The sequence below is a fragment of the Balaenoptera borealis genome (assembly GCF_965194805.1).
Source record: "Balaenoptera borealis genome assembly, chromosome: 7".
Lineage (NCBI taxonomy): Eukaryota > Metazoa > Chordata > Mammalia > Artiodactyla > Balaenopteridae > Balaenoptera > Balaenoptera borealis.
In genome coordinates this window covers 106,998,845-107,020,206 of record NC_138864.1, presented here as the reverse complement: position 1 = coordinate 107,020,206, position 21,362 = coordinate 106,998,845, and the positions used below count along the sequence as shown (strand labels likewise).

General features: G+C 39.4%; 1 protein-coding gene across 4 annotated transcripts in view; it reads right to left on the bottom strand.

Moving 5' to 3' along the window:
* Positions 1–21,362, bottom strand: part of AHCYL2 (adenosylhomocysteinase like 2) — a 174,522-nt gene that overhangs the window by 43,906 nt on the left and 109,254 nt on the right. The window contains exons 1-2 of one of the 4 annotated variants that reach the window (XM_082399188.1): positions 10,585–11,596; positions 7,387–7,498 (exon numbers count right to left, since the gene is read on the bottom strand). In XM_082399188.1, coding sequence (XP_082255314.1) covers positions 7,387–7,498; positions 10,585–10,641 — 169 coding nt within the window. In that variant the 5' untranslated portion in view covers positions 10,642–11,596. Of the gene's footprint in view, positions 1–7,386; positions 7,499–10,584; positions 11,597–21,362 lie in introns of those variants that run through there. The other 3 variants (XM_082399189.1, XM_082399186.1, XM_082399187.1) reach the window with 3 other exon arrangements.

Genomic DNA, 21,362 nt, shown 5'->3' with positions numbered 1-21,362 from the left:
TGCCTGCAGACCCAATTAGACATTGACAATGAAGTATTCAGTGTGCTCTCCCTTCTTGCTGGCCTCAGTGGGTCCTGCATTAGGCATTTTAGATTCCCAAAGAAGCAGATGAATCCTCTTTCCGTATAATTAAATGTTCTGATGACTAATCCATTTAGCAACATACACTAGAGGGTGGAAGGTCTAAGACTTTTGATTGTGGCTAATAGGCAGCTACTGCTGCTGCCATTCCCATGTTTGACTGAGGTCTTTTTAGTCTTCATATAATTCTGTAGTTGCTAATCATTTGCTGGATGATTTGAAGTAATCTCTTTCTTTGATTTGTTTAAGTTCCTGAGGATAGTTTCTTCCTAAGCAGTCCTCAAGGTTTTGGGGGGAGGAAGGTTGGGGACATAAAGCACTGTCTATAAAGCATTATATATTTCTCAATGAGATAAGAAGTACTTCCATCACTTTTAAGGGGAGAAAGCTGCAAAAGCTCAGAGCTCCTAGGGTCTCCTGATCTACTTATATCCAGAGAATTAAGGCATTTCTGGGATTTCTTAGCAAAGGGTCTATCTCTGGGAGGGCTGTAAAAGGCAAGTCTGACCTTGCCCAGTTAATCAAGCATGGTGCTACAAAATGTTTGGGCAGCAGGGGCCCGAGTGTCTCTCTTGGAGCTGGAAAACTGCCCTAGAGCAAAGTCCCAACAGGAGGCAACAAGAAAGAACATGAACACCAGGGGAGGTGGGGGAATTAATAAATCCCCAAAGGGACTTTTGTTCTTGAAAGGAGATAATCTGTACAAAAAGTCTATGGTTCTCCCTCCTAGGGTGAGTGAGAGCTCAAAGTACCTTTGGCAACAGAGCCCAGAAACAGTTTCTTGGGCAGTCACCTGTTTCACCAATCAATACTCAGAAATGGCTTATGAGTCAGAGGCTTAGGGGAACCATGCTTCTATCACCTGAGAGAAGAAAGATAACAGCCATCCTAATCCTGATCCAAATTTATAGAAAAGTTGCTTTTGAAGAAAGTCTTCACATGCAGAGTATCCTGAAATTTCAAATCCTTTTCCAGAGCCATGATGATTTTTATGCTCCCTAATGGCCATTTAAATACAGTGGTTAAGTGTTCTGGAGTCAGAGAGATTTTGGTTGGAGTCTCAGTCTCTGCTTCTGGGTATAAAGTAGAGGTGATACCAGAACCTTTTTCATAGGGTTGTTAATTCATTCATGTATTCAGTCATTCACACATTCAGTTGTTCATTCAATGAACTTTTATTGTGCATCTACTATGTACCAGGCACAGTCTAAGTGCTGGGGATACAGGACAGATATCAACTGTCTTTGCCTTCATGGGATTTTCAGTCTAGTAGGTGAGTCAGACATGAAATAACTAATTACAGAATTAATTATTTAGAGTTTTTCTTTCTGTATGGTTGTAATATGTGCTATCAAGCAGACTATATAATATGCAGACATGATTTGTCAGAGTCAAGTTGTTGAGAAGATTAAATAAAATAATGTACGTAAAGTGCTTAGTGCAATGCTGGCATAAAGTAATTAAGCACTCAGTAAATGATACCTGATATTATTACTGGGTTTTGTACATATTTTTAATTCAATACCAAATATAACATCTTCAAGCGTTCTTACTTAGCTATAGGATTTTGAATGGGAAAGGAATGACATACATACAATATTATTTAGCAGTTTCTTTTTTTCTCTACCTCCGTCATCTATTAATTTACCCAAGCAGCAGGTGGTTGGCTGGCAGTGATGAAAAAGGTTGAGACTGGAGTCCTAACTCTACCCAGAATAGCTCTCCTCTCCCTATGCCTCTTCAGCTTTTAAGGACAAGTCAGGGGAAAAAAGCCAACCAAACAACAACAAACCCCCCTAAAATTCTCCTTAAGAGAAGTACTCAAATTTTTGGTTTTCTTCCAACTCAAAGAAAAAAATTATTTATACTACTTCCCTTTTCTAAAGGGAAAAAACAGTATTTTCTTTTCTTAACAGTAGTCAACTGGTTATAGTTAGTTCAACCAATCTTTTTCTTTGAGCCAAAATGGATTTGTTTTCAAAGAGCCCTTTATACAGACCTGTTATCAAGTGAGATCCAAAAGTATCAGTTGTCTAGACTGTACTAATATGTGAATGCAAAATGGCTGACACACTTAGACCAAGAGAATGTTATTGTTGCAAACACAGTGGAAAGATTATTCCTGAACTACCATTTTTTTTTAATCCATAACTCATTTCTGCCACTATATTTAAAGTAGCATATTCATGAAAATAGTTGAGAGAGAATTAAAAATTCTTCCTAGGAAAATTTAGAGAAACCCAACACACACACACACACACACACACACACACACACACACACACACACACATATATATATATATATTTACATGCTTGAACAGTTTCTAAAGTGTTTGGAATTGTCAGCACATTCTGAAGCCCAGAGTCATAATTTAGTTAAAAATGAACAACCGATAATCAAGACAATCACCTACTGAAGTACAGGTCTGAGACCTTAGCTCTAGCTTCACCTCTAACTGGTTAAGTGACCAATTTTCAATTTATCCAACCATAAAATAGGGAGTATAATAGATCCTCTCTCTCCCCATGCTCTCTCTTTCCCCTAACTCCCACCAGAAAAATCTTATGACTAAATGAGATAATCACAAAAAAAGGGTTCAATTTCTAGGTAGAAAAGTAATACTAAGTACAAAATAACTCTATCATGGGATGTTCTCTTGTTTCATGGTATCTCAGAATCAAAACATAATTTGGTGAATCACTAATCCACAATCTACCCCATGGAACTGGCATACATATGTTCTATGGCTCAAGCCTGATTAAGCCTTACCTCCTAGCAGCTGTGATATTGTGGGTTATTGCTAGGAGAAGAAGCAGTCAGACTTCTGGCTGAATTAGTCCTATTAGACTATTTTAAGTCAGGCAGTTCCTCTTGGGCCCAATCTATTCATTTGGTAATGGAATAACAGTAATCACCCGTGTGTCAATGTGCAGCAGATTTCATTGATAACACTAGAAATATGTGAAAAGCTATGTTAGCAACCAAAATATAGACAAACAAAACTTTGTTATTTGGAAAAATCTGAAAATACTTCAAGCTTTAGGAGAACCAATTATGAACTAAGGAACTTTACTCCTCTTTCCTTATCCTTAACCAATTAACTCACTGCAAAGACAGCATTTTCAGAAATATATCACTGAGAATGATCTGACTTTGAAGAAAAGTCTCTTCTATTCATTTGTTTTTAAGGGTTTTGTGCTTAGAGAAAGAGTTTTTAGAAGTTTGTTTTTTATAAAATAATTTCAAGGATTGATGTAGCCCCTTTCAGTCTGGGTTCCACTAGAATTAAGCCCTAATGTCTTGAAGCATCCACTGAATATATGAATTAACTTCTCTCCTCTGCATCTAGCAGGGTACTAGTTATGATCCCTCCTTTGAAGAACCATTCTTTTCTGTGTTCTATGATTCCCAGGAGGAACCTGGTTGAAAAGGCCAGAAGAGGTTCCTAAATAAAAGCATGGCAAAACTTAGTATTAGGATCATTAGGAAGGGAGAGTACGCCACAGCCTAAGTAAGACTCTAAGTATCTTCATCAAAACAAGCACTTTGAAAAAAAAAACAAAAAACAAAAAACAAGCACTTTGGACAGGAAGGTATCTTTTTTTGAAATGTCATAAACCTTCTAACTCTTCACATACAGAGAGTGTATCAGAGGTGTATACTCCTTTACAGGGGTGTAAAGTTGTATAATAAGAATGTCTCTGGACACCTTTCCCCAATATGTATTTATTGAGCACCTCTTATGTGTCAAACACAGTTCTAAGTGGTGGGAATAAAGCAATACCAAAGAGATAAAAATCTCTGCTCTCATGGATCTCATATTCAAGTAAGGGAAGAAAGACAACAATAAATTATATGTTATATGATAATAAGTGCTATGGAGAAAAATAAAGGAGGAAAATTTGATAGGTGTAGGGTGTCTGTACAATTTTAAAAGAGGATAGGTTTCAGTGAGAAGGTGATCTTTGGTTAAGAACCTAAGGAGGCAAGATACCCAGTGAGGGTATCCTAGAGCATTCCAGGCAGAGGAAATAGCAAGTGCAAAGACCTTAAGGCAGGAGAATGCCTGGCATGTTTCAAAATGACAGTTAGTAGGATAGCACGACTGGAGTGAACAAAATAGCCAGGGGAGGAGGAAAGTTTGGGAAATTAGAGATGTGATTAGAAATATAATGTGAGGGTGGATGGTATAGGGTCTTGTAGGCCATTGTGAGAACTTTAGCTCTTACTCAGAGCGAGACTGGGAAGCCACTGGAGGGTTTGGAGCTAAGAAGTGATACGATCTGACTTATTTTAAAAAATGAATCTGGCTGCAGCATTGAGAATAGACTGAAGAGGGGCAAGGTTGGAACTCAGCAATTCAGTTTTTAAGACATGGGAGGGCTGAGATGCCTATAAAACATCCAAGTGAAAGGACTGAGCAGGCAGTTGAATATCTGGGGCTAGTGTGCAGAGGAGAGATTTGGGCTAGAGATAAAATTTGAGAATCAAACACCAGTATACGGTATTTAAAACTATGAGACTGAATGAGTTCACTTGGGAAGAGATAAACACAGAAGGGAAGAAGTCCAAGGATCAGTCTTTGGGGCTCTAACAATGTTAATTTCTATAGTCAATTAAAATATAACATATGCTGAAAATGGGTTCCAAGTTCTTACTGACATGCATTTGCATGTCTTCTCATATTTAGAAAGCTGTAATTCTGTTATTCCTGGCTTTTCATTTGATGAGTATGGAGCTTTTTCTGTGTTACCTCATATAACTTTCCCATTGCCTCTGTTATGAGCATTTCAGGCTGTCAGAGTTTTCCAGGATCACACAACAAATCACACACTGATCAAAGTCTAGAAACTTGGGCTTCCCTGGTGGCGCAGTGGTTAAGAATCCGCCTGCCAATGTAGGGGACACGGGTTTGAGTCCTGGTCCGGGAAGATCCCACATGCCGCCCACACGCAGCAACAAAGACCCAATGCAGCCAAAAATAAAAAAAAAAAAAAAAAAAAAAAAAAAAAAGCCTAGAAACTAGGTCTCTCCTAACTCCCAGTCCAAGACTATAGGCAGTAGGCATCTCCATTCACAGACTGTTTAAAAGGGTTTGACAATTGCTCATGTGGAAACAAGAGAAGGTAACAGTGTGTGTGACACAGCTGCAAAAGAAGGAAACATAATCTTAGGTTTCATTTGAAAAGCACTGAGTTTATGGAAATAACACCTACTATAGATTATTTTGGACCATACCTAGAATATTATATTCACAGGCATAATATTTTTAAAAGGACACAATCTGGACTATATCCAGATGAGGTTAACCAGGACAGTGGGATGCCCCCCAAATCAGGCAGCCAAATATGGTGATTTTTATTTCTAAATAAAATCTTTAAATATTAGGGATTGTATAAGAGCTTATTGGGAGTTAAATTACTAGATCAAGCAAGGATCAACCTATGATCTAAAATGCTCCCAAAGAGGCCAGATGGCCATTTGTCAGGGATGCCATCAAGGCAATTCCAGCATCCAATGGGAAGCTGAATAACTGATCTTTAAGTTATTTTCCAAGTCCCAGGATGTTTCGACTCCATACTCCTGAACTTAGTACCCTTAAATGGAGATATAAGGTTGATAATGTTTTTTACTATAGAAATGGCAATTTCACATAGTTCAACCTAAAAGGTCCAATCTATGCAGGGTGGTGACATCAGTCAATATCACTCACCAATGAGCTATACCAGGCAACTATGTGTTCACTTAAAAAAGAAAGGCGTCAAACCCAGTCTTCTGGGTAAATAGATATTTTGTAAGTACCGTCCCTGCATAGGGGACTTCTGTGGGAAGGCAGGCACTGGTTTTCTCTGCAGGAACATAGTTGGAAATGTGGATCCAGTGTGTAGGGAAGAGATTGAGCTGAAGTTAAATTTTAGTACTATTATTATTTAGTTATCAATCTTTAGATAACATGCACAAACTCAAGAGTCTAAAATGTACACACTCTTTTACAATTCACATTTGCACAACTATTATAGTTTCCAGAGTTATAGTAACTGGTTCATGAATTTTCAACAGTTATTGAAAATTATTTATTTAATGATTTATTATTCTGCTGGTTATTTTAACAGAATTACATAGGTACAAAATTCGTATCTTTAGACCAGAATCCCTAGGGATTTACATTATGTGATTGTGGGGGAAATGTAAAACAAGAAATGTAAAAAGTGTAAATAACAATCTACCCAATCTAAAAGTTACAGTGTCTCAAATAAGCTTTCTTCAACTTTACATAACAAACACTACTTTCCTATTTGTGTGAAAAACAAAATTTCAGGTCACGATGAAAATTTTCTAATGAATGTTCTATTTATAATGTGAAGAGGTAACTAGGATAAACACTCAGCTTCCTACCACATTCCTACATAAGAGCAAAATAAAATAGCTCCATATTAGATCAGACATAAACTGGGCGCTGATGAACAAATGGTCAATAGCTAGTGGGAAGCAGCTGCATAGCACAGGGAGATCAGCTCGGTGCTTTGTGGCCACCTAGAGGGGTGGGATAGGGAGGGTGGGAGGGAGACACAAGAGGGAGGGGATATGGGGATATATGTATACATATAGCTGGTTCACTTTGTTATACAGCAGAAACTAACACAACGTTGTAAAGCAATTATACTCCAATAAAGATGTTAAAAAACAAAACAAAACAAAACAAAACCAACAAAAAACAAATGGTCAGTGCCGACAAAAGGTCTCACATGTTAATATTCATCTGGCATTAAATGATAACTCAAGCCCAGGGCCCATATATTGGAATTAATGCCACTGCCAGGAAGGAAGGAGTAACAGACAATACAATGTCACAGCTTAGAAGAGAAGGCAAAGGGCTCACTTGAACTAGCTACAATGATTTCACTGTTTCTCAGGGCAATTAAGGTTTCCCAGATGGATGTATGGGGAACCCCTCTTTTATTTTCAAAGAATGGAAAAAACACGTCTTCATACATGCCGCTCAGTGAAGGTCATTAGTGAGCAACATACTCTCACCCTCTGAATAAGTCAGAGCTCAGTTTCCTTAATCACCCTCTTCTGCCTTTACTGGAAGAGGAAGCCTCTATTAAGCTCCACTCTGAATCCCCAACAGGAATCCAAAGTTTCCATCCAGAATTTTGGTCCAAATTTCCACTGAGAATCGAAGTGTTTATACCAAAACATAGGCTTGATCATTCTTAATTAGCCTGGGATAGACAGGAGGGTCCATTGATCATACTTAAGTAGCCTCCGCAAGTGGGTCCATAGCCGTTCAGTCCTCACCTGAGCTATAGCTGTCAGTAGATGACTGAGAAATGGAGCGAGACAGAGAGCGACGTCCAATTTTGGTGGGACGTTTGTTGAATTCTTGCTTCTGGTCAGCAAATTGGATCTGCTAAGAAAAAGAACTCTAGTTACACAAAGGAAAATAACCTCCATTTTGAGACAGCAATTCAAGGCTTGCATTATAGGATCTTACCTTCCCTCATAGCTGATCTGATTGCACTAACCCACATTTGGAATGTTAAGACTGTTGGAGAGAATGATTTTTCATTCTTTACCTACTCTGTTTCTATGAAATTTAAATCCTGGAAACACTCTCTGACTATATACCTCTTGCAATCAAAGGGAGAAGGGGATGTACCAGTTAAAATAAATTTTTAGAAAGTCAAGTCATATTCAGAAATCCTTTCCATAGTTTCACTGAAAATTAAAGCTGGAAAGAATCTTTGAGACTATCTATTCCAATCTTCATACATCTAAGATGAGAAACTGCAAGATACAGAAAGGTAAAGTGACCTGCCTTCAGGTTTTAAGATTCTCGGGACATAGTATGGTATAATAGAAAAAAAAAAAAAGCTTTCTATTCATACAGAGCTTTCTGGAACTGCATTTAAACCCTGGTTATGTCACTCATTAGCTATATGCTGTTCATCAAGATGTTTTTGTGACCCTCCTCTTCTTGTAAATACAACAAAGATGAAAGAACTTACTTCAAAAGTTTTAGAGAGGGTTATATGAAACAATGTATGCAAACCATGAAACATAGCAGGTGATTCAATTAATACCTGGTTCCCCAACTCCCACCCCTACAAATTCACTGTTCTTGTAACTCTTGCAGGTAGTCACTCTAGCTTTTTAAAGGCTTTCTAAAATGCATTAATTAGCTTTTCAGTACTAATAAGTATAGTAAAAATTAATCTATTATTTAAAAAAAATTTTTTTAATTTTGGCCACGCCCTGCAGCTTGCAGGATCTTAGTTGCCCAACCAGAGAATGAACCCAGGCCATGGCAGTGAAAGCACAGAGTCCTAACCACTGGACCACCAGGGAATTCCCTAATTTATAATTTTTAATGTTTGGTATCACAAAATACTAAAAGCCACAAGGTTGATAATTTGTTAACTATAACAGATGTAGGAGTGGATAAGTGGACTGAATATGTATAAACCTCAATACTCTTGGAGGTTGCATTTTGGACAATATCTGATCATGACTTTTTTGCAATTTTATCTCTTTTTCCTACTGTTCAAGGTTCAGCTGATACTTTATAACACTCCACATCAAAGCTCATATCATTATTCAACAAATATCTTTCTTTCTTTTTCCCTAATTGAATGTTTGCATAATTGCTTAGATGTAGATCCAATTGGCACCGAGGCAGGAAAAATCAAAGATCTGACAACTGATTCTGCTTTTCATGATAAAAAGATGGTTCCTTGATGGGCAGAACACAGATACGGCATACCAGAATGAAAGCAGCACATTTCCTGCAGTTAGAGGTAACTACTGAGTCATTTGAGTATTCAGACAAGGGGACCAATGCCAAATCAAATTAGCTTAGCATGCCTTTTAGGGGAATTCATAGCATTTTCATAGCTATAACAACAAATATAGCCTGTGTAGTACTTTAGAGTTTGCAAATTGTTTTCAGCAATAAGAAAATTCTTTGGATCAGAAGCATTTCCCAAAATGAAAAATGGCAAAATTATTTTACTGAAGTAGCAATTTATTCCAAAAAGATGAAGTGCCCTTTTATGCAGTTCCATGGAATGTACATGAACTTCCATGTACTTCTCCTATCACAGTGAATACAACTATCTACCTGTATCCTGTACAAACTAGGCTCCATAAAGGCAGGAGCCATGTATCTTATTCACCTTTATATCCTCAGGCGAAAACGCCTGACACATAATAGGCAACCATGTGCCAAAACGATGAATCTTACTCTATCTTCAGAGTCTGTACTTGATTGAATATTAAGTAAATATGGTAACCATAAGCCAAGTCTACAGTTAAAAGAATTTTTAAGGGTAAAAAAAAAAAAAAAAAAGTGGGGAAGGGGAAGAAGGTGGGTGAGAAGATGGGGAGGGGAGTAGCAGTCAAGCTCAAAACCCTGGCTTGCATTTCACCAACCTTGTTCAAGACAATAATATGTCTTTATTCTTTTTTAGAGGCCCATCTAGGAAAAGGAGTAGTCATTGACTTTCCAAAGGCCACAATGAGTCACTAATGTCAGTCGTGCCTACTTTTAAAAAAGAGTAACAGACAAACCCTGCCTTAGATTATGTACCACCCCCTCCCACTCACACACCACTAGAGGGGGCCAGTCACTCTACTTCTCTAGATTTGTAGGATGGGGTGGGTGGGCACACACCCATTTACCCCAATACCAAACCATGTAGCCATCTAGCTGCGCCATCATTTCAAACCAGTTACCTTAAACTGAGCTCTCTTCTCTATAAAGTCCCCTCCATTTACAGTACTTCCTCCTACCCAAGTCAAGTTTAGGATATCTTTTTTTTTTCTGGCTGCGCTGTGCAGTTTGTGGGATCTCAGTTCCCGGACCAGGGATCAAACCCATACCCCCTGCAGTGGAAGCGCAGAGCCCTAACCACTGTCCCGTCAGGGAATTCCCAAGTTTAGGCTATCTTTTGGCAGTAAAGACTAGGCTAGGTAGGCTTTCTGCACTCAGAGACATAGGGTTCTAAATCTTGTTTACTTGTCAGACCCTGAACTCGAGTTTCTTTAAGACAGAAGAATATTAAAAAGAGACTAATCACTTATATAGAATAAGTTATACAATTTCCCCAAGAAATAAATGTTTATCTTTTACTGACAACCCATCCCTGGTGCCCACCTCCCCTTAACAGTTACGTGCCATTACATTTTTCACTCCTACTTGTAATACAGTAATCTTCCCACCCCGGTTGGGATACTCTGGTAGGTTCTACCTCTAACTTTCCTACCTTATCTGAAATCAGAGAGTCCTTTAAGGGAACCCTCCTTATCCATTTGAGAGAAAATTGCCTAATTCCAACAGGCAGCAAGGCGAGGAAGGGAAAGAGACTGTTAGGAGAGGCGCAGCTCACCTTACGCCAGAAGAAGGGACGAAAGCAGGAAAGGAGGGCAAAAGCAGCTGGCCTTTTACAACAGTGGCTATAGCGGCAGCAAGACTGGTAAATAAGAGCTTAGCCTCACCTGGGCTTTAATCCCAGAGTTGCCATTGACAATGTATTTCTTCTTGTTGCTCAGCATAGTGACATCACCAGCCCTACTGCCACCTCTCCAGTCCAGGGGCCCTTGTGGCTGGGCCTTTAAACTTTCCTCATCAGCAATTCTGTTGGCTCTGGTTCCAGCTAGCTTTTCTTTTCGTTGTTTTGGTGGAGGTGCCTTCCCTGGAAACCCTGAAGCAGCTCCAACGACCCCTCCAGCAGTAGAGCCCAATTTAATAAGGCATTTCTGTTAGTGGCTCATCAGCCATTCCTAATTCTGGTGGCTGTTTTGCTTTTATTATTATTATTTTTTCCCTAAACACCTAATTACACGGATCCCCTGACCTCTAAACTTTAACAAGTCCCTTGACAAGGCCCAACTTGCATGTGCATAACAATAGCTTATTTATATAACCGGTGCACTTTTTTACCTGCTATAATTAACTTGCTAATTAGCTTCCTTTTTAACCTTACCTCCTCCTTTTCCATGTCAGATGACTTTAGTTAACCTAGTCTCATTAGAAAAAAATTAACTACAGAGCCACTAAAACAATGAGGGAATTTATAAAGATGGTAAGAAAAAAAAAAAAAAAAAATGGAGCCAAGTGCTCAGGCAGCCCCTAACCTACACTCTGTGTCCTTGGGTTAGTCAAACTGGGAACACAGGTTTCAGCTCTGTCACCAAGAAAATCAACTTTCTCAGACCACTGCTTTACTCTTAATTGTTCATCTTTTTATGCAGGTTTTGACATTCGGTTTCTAGTCCCATCTCAAGATTGTTGCTGATTAGGTGTCCAGTGATCTGCTTGCTTTTTTCAAAAACTGTGTTTTGTGGAAGGTGTGACTGGCATAGGGAGTTTTCTAGTTCCCCAGGGCCCCCAGAATCATAATGACCTTGTTGCATATCAAATAGAGTCAAATGAAAGGGCAAAGAATCACATTATTTATTTGTTGGTTTCTGAAAGGGACCCAGTGAATAGGAAAGCTACGTTCAACTATATGTTACAGAGATTGGGGTGGGAATGTGATTTGAATTCTTCCTTTAGAATGAGTGCTTGTTCATAACATAATGGCACATGTGATGATCAGTAATGTCTTAGCATCACTGAAATGAGGGATCACATGTCTGCTACTCTATGAGAAAGTGAGCTCCTCCAGGTCTAGCATCACGTTTACTCATCCTTTTATTCTTCCTGCCAAGTACACCATTTGGCACAGGGAGAAAGGTACTAAATATACATATGAATAAATAAATGAAAGATTTGTTTTTATGTGTACAGCTTTTCTCCCTTAATGGAGGCATAGACTCTGATTGATTCTTTGATTTATGCATCAGAAACTTATTGGGTTCCTAGAGTGTCAGGCGTTAAAAATGTAGAACAAAACATATAGTTCCTGCCCTCAAATAGTTCATGGAATAGTCAGTCACAGGTACAGAAAGATATACAAGCCTGTACTATAACAGAAATGTGTTCAAGATTCAGTGGCAGCATACAACATGGTGACATAAAGTCAGCAAGGTATGTTAGGGAAGTTTTCCTAGAAGAGGAGTTTAATCTGATACTTGACTCAGGAGAATGAATTTTCCAGATGAGTAAAGTAGGGTGGCCCTTCTAGGTACATAGAGCAATATTCACAGAGCAAAAGGAACAGGGAACTGCCAGGAACCCAGTATGACAAAGAACCAAGTACATGTATACAGGAAGTTAGAAGTAGTAGGGCATGTAGCTGAATAAAAAACAGGAGCTAGTTTGTAGAGACTTTTATGCCATGATAAATCTGATAACTTTACAATTCATAAAAATATGCCACAGAAGATATAAAACAAACTCTTGCACAGAGGTGACTCCCTATTAATCATGGAAAGATGCTATGGGCTAATGCATGATAAGAGTGACCAGTGTGGAGAAAGGGGCTGGAGAGACATATTCTCCTGGGAAGGCTGATGGAACAGATGAGAAGGGTAGGAGGACAAACTACTGGCGGTATATCTAATAGACAATTATGCGTCGTGCATTTCCCCAGAGACCATTTCAATTTATTTGTTTATCCGCTTGTTATTTTCAGTAATTTACTATCATTGTTCATCTCCAAGATATGGGAGTTTGACCCTAGAGAGAACAGGTAATTTATTTTTGAATTTGAATAGAAGATGAAAGGGGGTTAGTGATGTTAACATTTGCATGCAGACAGATGTGTCAGCAAATGGAGAAGAGGTTCATTATTGGAATGTGACCCTTGAAAGTGCCATATTGACAATGCCACAGAAAATCACCGCTGCGTAGACCAGGAATCGGGCAATCAAATTAGGTTAGTTAGATCCCAGCAGAAGTCAAAGATCCTTCCACATCTATTTTAATTCATTCTCTCTACCTTATTTCCTCTGGTCTTCATAATAGACTGTTAGTTACATATTGATCTCCTCATTAGAAAACAAGCCCTCTGAACCAGCCCTCAGTTGTGAATCATTTCTGTATTTCCCCCCAGTGTCATCCATACAGATGGTGTTAAGATAATAGCTTTGGAAATTATTTGGATTTGTTCATGTTCTTTGTAGTTATACCATTTTAAATTCCCTAACTATAAAATCCCAGATATGATTTTTTTTTAAAAAAATGAGTGCTTGTTGAGCACAAGAAAGAACATAAAATGGTAGTTTTTTTTTTGGGGGTAATCTTTATTTTGAGAGAAAAGGTCCCTGGAAGAACAGAATAAGGGGAGGAGAACTAATATTTATTAAGAGCCTACTACGCAGAGGCCTGTGTATACGCTACTTCTGTTAATCAGTATAAGAATCTTAAAAATTTGGCATAATTATCCCCATTTGACAAATTAGGAAAGTACAAATGACTGTATTGAGAGAACAAATGATTTGCCTGAGGTCTCACAGCAAGTAAATGGGACTAGAACGTGAGCCTGTGTTTACGCCAGAGCCGAAGCTCTTTCCACTACACCAAACCTTATGATATTGATCAGAAGACCAAAAACTCCCCTGGGTGTACCAGCCCCACCTCATTCCTCTTTTTTTTTTTCTTTATTAGTCATCAATTTTATACACATCAGTGTATACATGTCATTCCTCTTAATTTATCATAAATTTATTTAATTTAAAATTGCTCCTTAAATTTACTTTCTTATTGGATTGGGTTTCAGAAAGGACATTATCGCAGATAATTTTGGGGCTCTGATCAAACCACAAGTCTGAAATGGCTAAATCATATAAGAATTTGAAATCTAACAGCGCTTTAATTGGCAACTTTGCCCAATGCCACTACCAAAAATTGAAACGGAAATTAATTGAACTCAAATATTGATGTTCACCATCATCCATGACAATCTTGATCTCTAATTCACAATTTCATGAAATGAGACAGACCAATATCTTTTTGCTTGCTTTATGAGTCTCTAAACTTCTGCTCTTCCTAACCAAGGATATTCACCCTAGAACACTCTCAGCTGGTTCCTCATTTTCCTCACTCAGGTGAAAAGGAACTCCTTGGTCTAATGGCTTAAGTCACTAGGCCTGAGCAGAGGGAGCTGCAGCTCTATACCAAATACAACCAGAAGGCAGTTTAGGATACTATGACTGACAGGAAAAGCCTTACCACTTAACAAGTTTATCTATCAAAGCAGTTCTCAAATTTTAGGTTCATCAAAATCACCCAGTGAGCTTATTAAAATGCATTGCAAGGCCCCACCCCAGGGTTTCTGATTTAGTAAATCTGGGTGGGGACCAAAATTTTGCATTTCTAACAAGTTTCCAGATGCTGCTGCTGCTGCTGCTGGTCTGGGGACCACAGTTTGAGAACCACTGCTCTAACACTCTCTCCAAGCATGAATAAATTCGACCGAACTCTCTTAACTCACTCCTTAACCAACCATTTTATCCTATCTATGGCTATGACCATGGAGGCATATTCATAGGCAGAAAAGAAAAGCTTATTTCAAAGGTCAGAGAATGGAATGAGGTAATCCTTTCTTTATACACAGCACAGGATATAAAGAGAACTGGGTCTAATTCTGATTTCTACAATTTAAGGCTAAGAATAGATGGTTAACGCATTAAGAAAAATAGGATTCATGGGGAGGATAGAAGATCTGTTTACCCTATAGAGGAGCACGCCAAGAAAAAACAAATTAATTCCTTTTCAAGTACAGAAAGTAGTACTACAAAGGATGGTGATCAGAGGTTCTTTTTTGTATCTCCATTTCTTAACATTTCTAGTACTTAACATCTGTAATCCTCATTTGTAAAATAGGAACAATAATACCTACTTTGTCTATCTCAAATGTGTGCTGAGAAAATAAAATAATGTATGTGAGAAGGTTTTGGAGGTAACATAATGATACACAAATATAAAATATTAACATTTCTATTTTTTTAGGTCAAAAGTTCTTCACCTAGAGTCCATGGATGTCTAGATGCTCTAAAACAGAATGCAAAATGTTGAGTATGTGTATATTTTCCTAGGGAGAGGGTCCATAGTTTTCATCAGTTTCTCAAATGGGTCTTTGCTTTAAGTGTCAATCCTGACCCAGAGTTATAGTGAAGCTACCTCTACCGCCATTTACCAGATACCTTAAAGGTTTTTGTCTCACTTCCAAATAGATATGGTTCAAGCATTCTTAGAGACATCTCTCTCTTCCAAGCCAAATGAGCTGCTGGAACAAATTCTTCATCTATAATAGGGATTACTTCTAGCCGAAAGAAAATCGGGTAACCAGCTGGCTGGGTACTCAAGAAAGTGAATTAGATTTCCTACGGAAAAGTACCAAGTACTACAAAGAGCTTGAGTGGGAGGAGGAAATATTAAGATGTAGAAACTTAAAAAAAGGTTACTGCTGATCTCCATGCACATAAGAGGAGGTATTTTCACCTACCACTAGGGACTAAAGATTTCTCAGGGGAAGTGAAAATATATTAATAAAGACAGTCTTTAAAAGGATGAGTTCCCCAACCTTTTAGCAGTAAAACTGCCTGAACAAGGCTAAGAAAATCTTTCACATGAAAATAGCTGGGGAGCAGAGGCTCTAGCAGAAGTTTTCCAGTGAATGATGGAATGTTAACTCGAAGGTCTACCTTGTCAATTCTCAAGATGGGTTCTTCAAACTTCGTCCTGGCTTATTTCCCTGCTGGGAGTCACAGATGTGAGTACTGTCAACCGCTGTCTGTGGTCTTGAGTCCTATTCTCTGAGGGGTATGCCAGTCCCTTTTTGCTACTGATCATTAACAAGAAGGGAGGTATTATAATGCACCTTTCTCTGCTAAATTTTCCCCCTGAAAGAAGGTTTGAGAGCCTTGTCATACTTCCTTTGGGGGCAAGGATAGTCTCAGTGGAAAATTCATTACATTAATATGTAAACTGGAACATGAGTTATTTGTTAAAGCTGTCTTAAATGGAAATTTTGACCCACTGTGGGAACTGGCTCCAGGGTTTCCTCTTGGGGATTCAAAGGCACTCTAACATTTCACAGGTAAAGTCTGGAAATCTATAGGCAACACACTAGAGGGTGTTCAGTGGCTCACAGCGGAGGCTAAGTGGATACTGGTGGCAGCCTAATGAAGCACTCTCAGACCAGGTCAGAACTTAACAACTTACGTGGTATCTGAAAGAAAGCCTCAAGAGGTTAATCTTTGGCAAGGGAAAGATAACAGGTGAAAAAACTGAGTTATTGAGGCCAGCCCCTCCCTACTTTTTCTCATTGGTCTTAAAAAAATCTACTGATCAAAGGTACTGTGCTGGTTTTTGAGAGAGAAGGGCCAGGAAATCGCTAAGTAAAAGAGGCGCCATATTGAAAACAAAGCAGAGCTGTGCTTTATTAAAGAATGTTTTTTAAAAGCTGGGAAGTCTTAGGTGGTATCGCTTGAGCAATAGTCACACTAACTCCTTTAGGACAGTTATCTTATTCACTTAAATAAAAAGAAGGTGAGTAGGTAAAAGTCCAGTAGGAGCTCCTCTTGAGAGGATGTGCTCAGCAGATAAGACAGCGCCGAGATGTATTATTATTTATAAGAATAAGAGTTACTATAACACTTTCGTTGATTGAGTTGACACACCAGTGTCCTGCGGAATTCTTCTGTAATATTCCTTTATAGAAGTACCAAAGGTTAATATCTTAATGTGGGCCCTCACCTAAGAAAACCAGAATTCCTGCTCCTCTTTCTTGTTATTAGTGAGTGCTGGAGATTCAAAAACAAACTTAGAAATCCAACTAGAATTATTATCTGAATTTTTTCCGTTAATTCTAATGTATCTGTGGGAAGGAAGGTGATCTCCACGTCTTACTCTTCCGCCATCTTGCCCAGACCCCCCCATTAATTCTAAAACACTGCGTTATTTGAAATAAGCTTGTGGATGGGTAGGATTTCTTTTGATCAAATGTCTTAAAACTGAGCACAAGGTTCTGGAACAACATTAAGAACAACAAGAGGAATAGCCGCAACAAAAATAATATTTGTTATGGGAGTTGAAACATGGGCTAGTCAGTTGGGCCTTTGTTAGGTCTACTATATATCAGTCTCATTACTGATGGTTATTTCTCTAAGCCCATAATTCCATAAACACTGAAAAGAACTTGGAATATGTTGTATACAGTCTAACCAGTTTTCAACAGGGAAAAATATATACATTTAATATATATATTATATATGTGTGTGTATATATATATATATATAAAAACATAAGCAGTATATAGACTGTAAGAAATCAGGCTAAACCCGGAAGAAAGCATACAGGAACATAAGAATGGTTGCTGTTTTTAAATCAAAAGTTAAAATTGGATCTAAAATATTAGGTTTTATGTGCTAGTTCTTATCAACAAATTAAGTCCTTATTATAATTATATTAAAAATATCAGGCAAAAAAGGTATTTTGAAAAATAGCACCAAGGGAGCTACATAGGGACTTCCCTGGTGGTCCAGTGGTTAAGACTCCACTATTCCACTGTAGGGGGCACGGGTTCGATCCCTAGTTGGGGAACTAAGATCCCACATGCCATGCGGCATGGCCAAAAATTTTTTTAAATTAATTAATTAATTAAAAAAGAGAGCTATATATTTCCTGCCTTTTAGAAACACACATATAAAGAATATTTGGGGAACTGTTTTGGCTGGTGGGAGAAAAATGGGAAGATAGGGGATAAATGTCTTAAGTCTTTTTAGGCTTGAGAGAGAGCACCATTTCTACAAGTTGTTTTTGTTTTTTTTCCCCTCACTATTCTTTTTCTTTACCCTCATGAGAAGTAAACTAAGCATCAGTTTGCAAATAGAATGCAAAGCAATCACAGTATAACACAATCCATGCGGTACACCGGCAGCAGTGGGGAAGCTCACCCCAGCCCAGACAGCCAGGCAATAAGCTGACTCTGGCCAGGCAGCTCTCAGACCTTCCCAGCTCACTCATAATTTAAAAAAAAAAATTTTTTTTAAGAAAAAAGAACAGAAAGCTGCAAGGGTGACCCAGGACATAGGAATTAGTCAGAAATTAGAGTAATAACTGTTTTCCCAACCACAGGCCTTGGTAGGGACTTTGCACAGCGATCCCTATCACCTGTCAGAAATGGCTGCCTCATTATCAAGAAACAGAAGGAAAAGCAAAGTGACCAAAGAACTCACCATCCACTCAGGCACGTGAAAAGCTGAGGTGCCCTCATTACCGTCCCCATTCTCCATAGTGCAGGCTTGGGTAATCTATGTCCTGAAGCAAAAGGGAAAGTGGTTTGGAAATGCCAGGGTTTTCTGAGTGCCCAAAAGCAGAGCCAAACCTAGTGATTCAGAAGTTCACAATATCTAGCAGAAGCTGCATCCCCTTTCACAGAGGCTTCCTATTAAAATCAAGATCATTAGTCAACTGTCTGATAAATCCCTTACTGGCCAGCTGCAAATCTTCTGATTCAAAATCAGAGCCGATGCAAGGTTCTACACCCAGGCGCTACACCCAGGCACCCAGGCACCCAAGGTTCCTACAGGGCACTCACTGTTTAATGCTACCCAGACAGTATCCCCACCTCCCCCGTGGGGACTTTCTGCAGCAACAGTCAGGCTTCCTCTTTTTCCAACCCCCCCCCCCATAAGGCGTTAACTTTCTCCCGCCCCTGAGGACGCGTCACTGGAGGTACTGATACCAAGATCAATAAGGATCGAGGTCAAGAAGGCACACCCATTTCTTGAGAGTTGCTTGATTTGGATCTGCACAGTAAACAGGCGTTTCCTTGCGATCAAGAGTTCCTTATGGCTTTCAAGTTTAAACAGTTATGCGGAAGCTCCCCATCTGCTCACACCAGGGATCTGGCAGCAAACTCAGGCATATCTCAAGTTAAATTCTTATTGCACAGGAGATTTGGACGGAGCCAGGGAAGATCTCTTGCAAAATCAGAACTTAGAAGCTCTGAAGAAAGTTCTAGGACCACAACTCCCTCTGCTGGCTCCCTGTGCTATGTACATGAAAGTCTAAGGGTCTTCAGCTACCAAAAGATAGGCGCCCACTGTAAATTACCTGCTTCCCTGAGGCTAGTCAGGAGCTACCACAGCGTAGGTAGGTAGGTTTGGGGGAGCCAGGGTTTCCAATCAAGACTAGTGCTGTCTATTTTATACATAGTAGTTTGTGCCTCTTAATCCCCCACCCCACTTTCCCTTTGCCCACTGGTAACCACTAGTTCGTTCTCTATGTCTGTGAGTCTACAAGGATATACTGTACAGCACAGGGAATATAGCCAATATTTTAAAATAACTTTCAATTGAGTATAATCTATAAAAATATTGAATCACTATGTTGTACACCTGAGACTAATATAATATTGCAAATCAACTAACTTCAATTATTTTTTTTTTCGTCGTGCTGCATGGCTTGTGGGATCTTAGTTCCCCGACCAGGGCCCCCAGCCGTGAGAGCGGGAGTCTTAACCACTGGACCACAAGAGAATTCCCTATACTTCAATTTTTTTAAAAAAGACTAATGCTGCCTCGAAGTCCCTATCCAATGCTGTTTTTTACTCACAGGTCTGGTTTCAGAAAGAAACAGGATGCCAGCACAGTACTCTTATACACTATCACCTTAAGGGACCTCAGAAGCTGCTTCCTCCTTATGTCCCCATACCAGCTCCCTTCTCCTTATACACTTCAGAAATTTGGAAATAAAACAAAACTAGAAAAAAGGTGACCTAATCTATTTACCTTCTTAATTAATTCCTAGAGTATATTATCCAATAAGAGTACCATAGATTTCAGGCACAAATGAAGCCCAACAAGATATGCCTGCTCTGGTCCCCTTCAAAAGCAGGGGCTCCTTACAGTGTTAATTCCCATTGCAGAGGATAATTTCCCTGGAGCTGATAGTCATAATATTGTGATTGTGATTATAGGTTCATTGCCCTTTTGGGCTTTCGCGGGTTAAGAGAATGGTCCTTTGGATGTGGAATGGAGGAGAGGAAGGTAACTTCTAGGGGAAGAGGTGTTATTGCAAGATGCCAGAAAGGGCAGAATTCAAATGACTGACCTGGAGGTCCGGACTGGAGAGAAAGGCAATTGAAAACAGAAGGGGACTGTTGGACCAGGTGAATGCAGAGGTGTCAAAGGATTAGAGATCACAGGGCAGGTAGAGATCAGATGCAATAAGAAAAGAGAACAGCAGGAGTGGAAGTAAAGGAAGCTGTGGTCATAGAGGAGCTATGGAGTGAAGCAATTTGAGTGACAGCAAGATACAGAAGGTCGATGAAATGCAGGAGAGATTTGAGGTCAGGGTTTAAATTTTGATAAAGCCCTCTGTAATCAGATTGTCAATTTCGATAAAGCTTCAGCTCTCAGCAACCTCCAGTTATTGTCCTCTGTCTGGTCTTCCTTTTAATCCAAACTTCTTAATAAAATGAGAAGTTAACATTTGTTGCCTAAATTTCCAATGATATATTTCATTTGACTTTTTTTTTTCTTTTGGCCATGCTGCGGCTTGCAGGATCTTAGTTCCCCAATCAGGCATTGAACCTTGGCTGCGGCAGTGAAAGCGGTGAGTCCTAACCACTGGACCACCAGGGAATTTCATCTGGGCTTTAAATGCAACATATCTAAAATTAAAATGATTGCTCCATCTTTCCTTTCCCCCCACTCTTCAAACAATAGTTTCTTCTCCTTACTTTTGTACCACTGTTCCCTCAGTCATCCAGAAATAAAAACCTGTCATCTTTTTTTTTTTTTTAATTTTAATTTATTTTTTATTTTTGGCTGCTTTTGGGTCTTCGTTGCTGCACGCAGGCTTTTCTCTGGTTGCGACGAGCAGGGGCTACTCTTCGTTGTAATGTGCAGGCTTCGCATTGCTGTGGCTTTTCTTGTTGTGGAGCACGGGCTCTAGGCGCGTGAGCTTCAGTAGTTGTGGCACACGGGCTTCAGTAGTTGTGGCTCGTGGGCTCTAGAGCGCAGGCTCAGTAGTTGTGGCACACAGGCTTAGTTGTTCTGCGGCACGTGGGATCTTCCCGGACCAGGGCTCGAACCCGTGTCTTCTGCATTGGCAGGCAGATTCTTAACCACTGCGCCACCAGGGAAGCCCCCTCAATCATCTTTGGTTTCTCCTTTTTCCCTAGTTTCTAGAACACTCAGTTGCCAATTATTTTTGAGCCCTCCGACACCAAGCATCTCATCTCTCCCACCCAATCCATTTTCATTGCCTCCTAAAAACCCTCTACAAATCCTTTCCAATAGGATCTTCCACCACTTATCCCTATATATTCTGTATCCCCAGGTAAGCTGTATTACCTGTTATTTCCTGAATGTGAAGA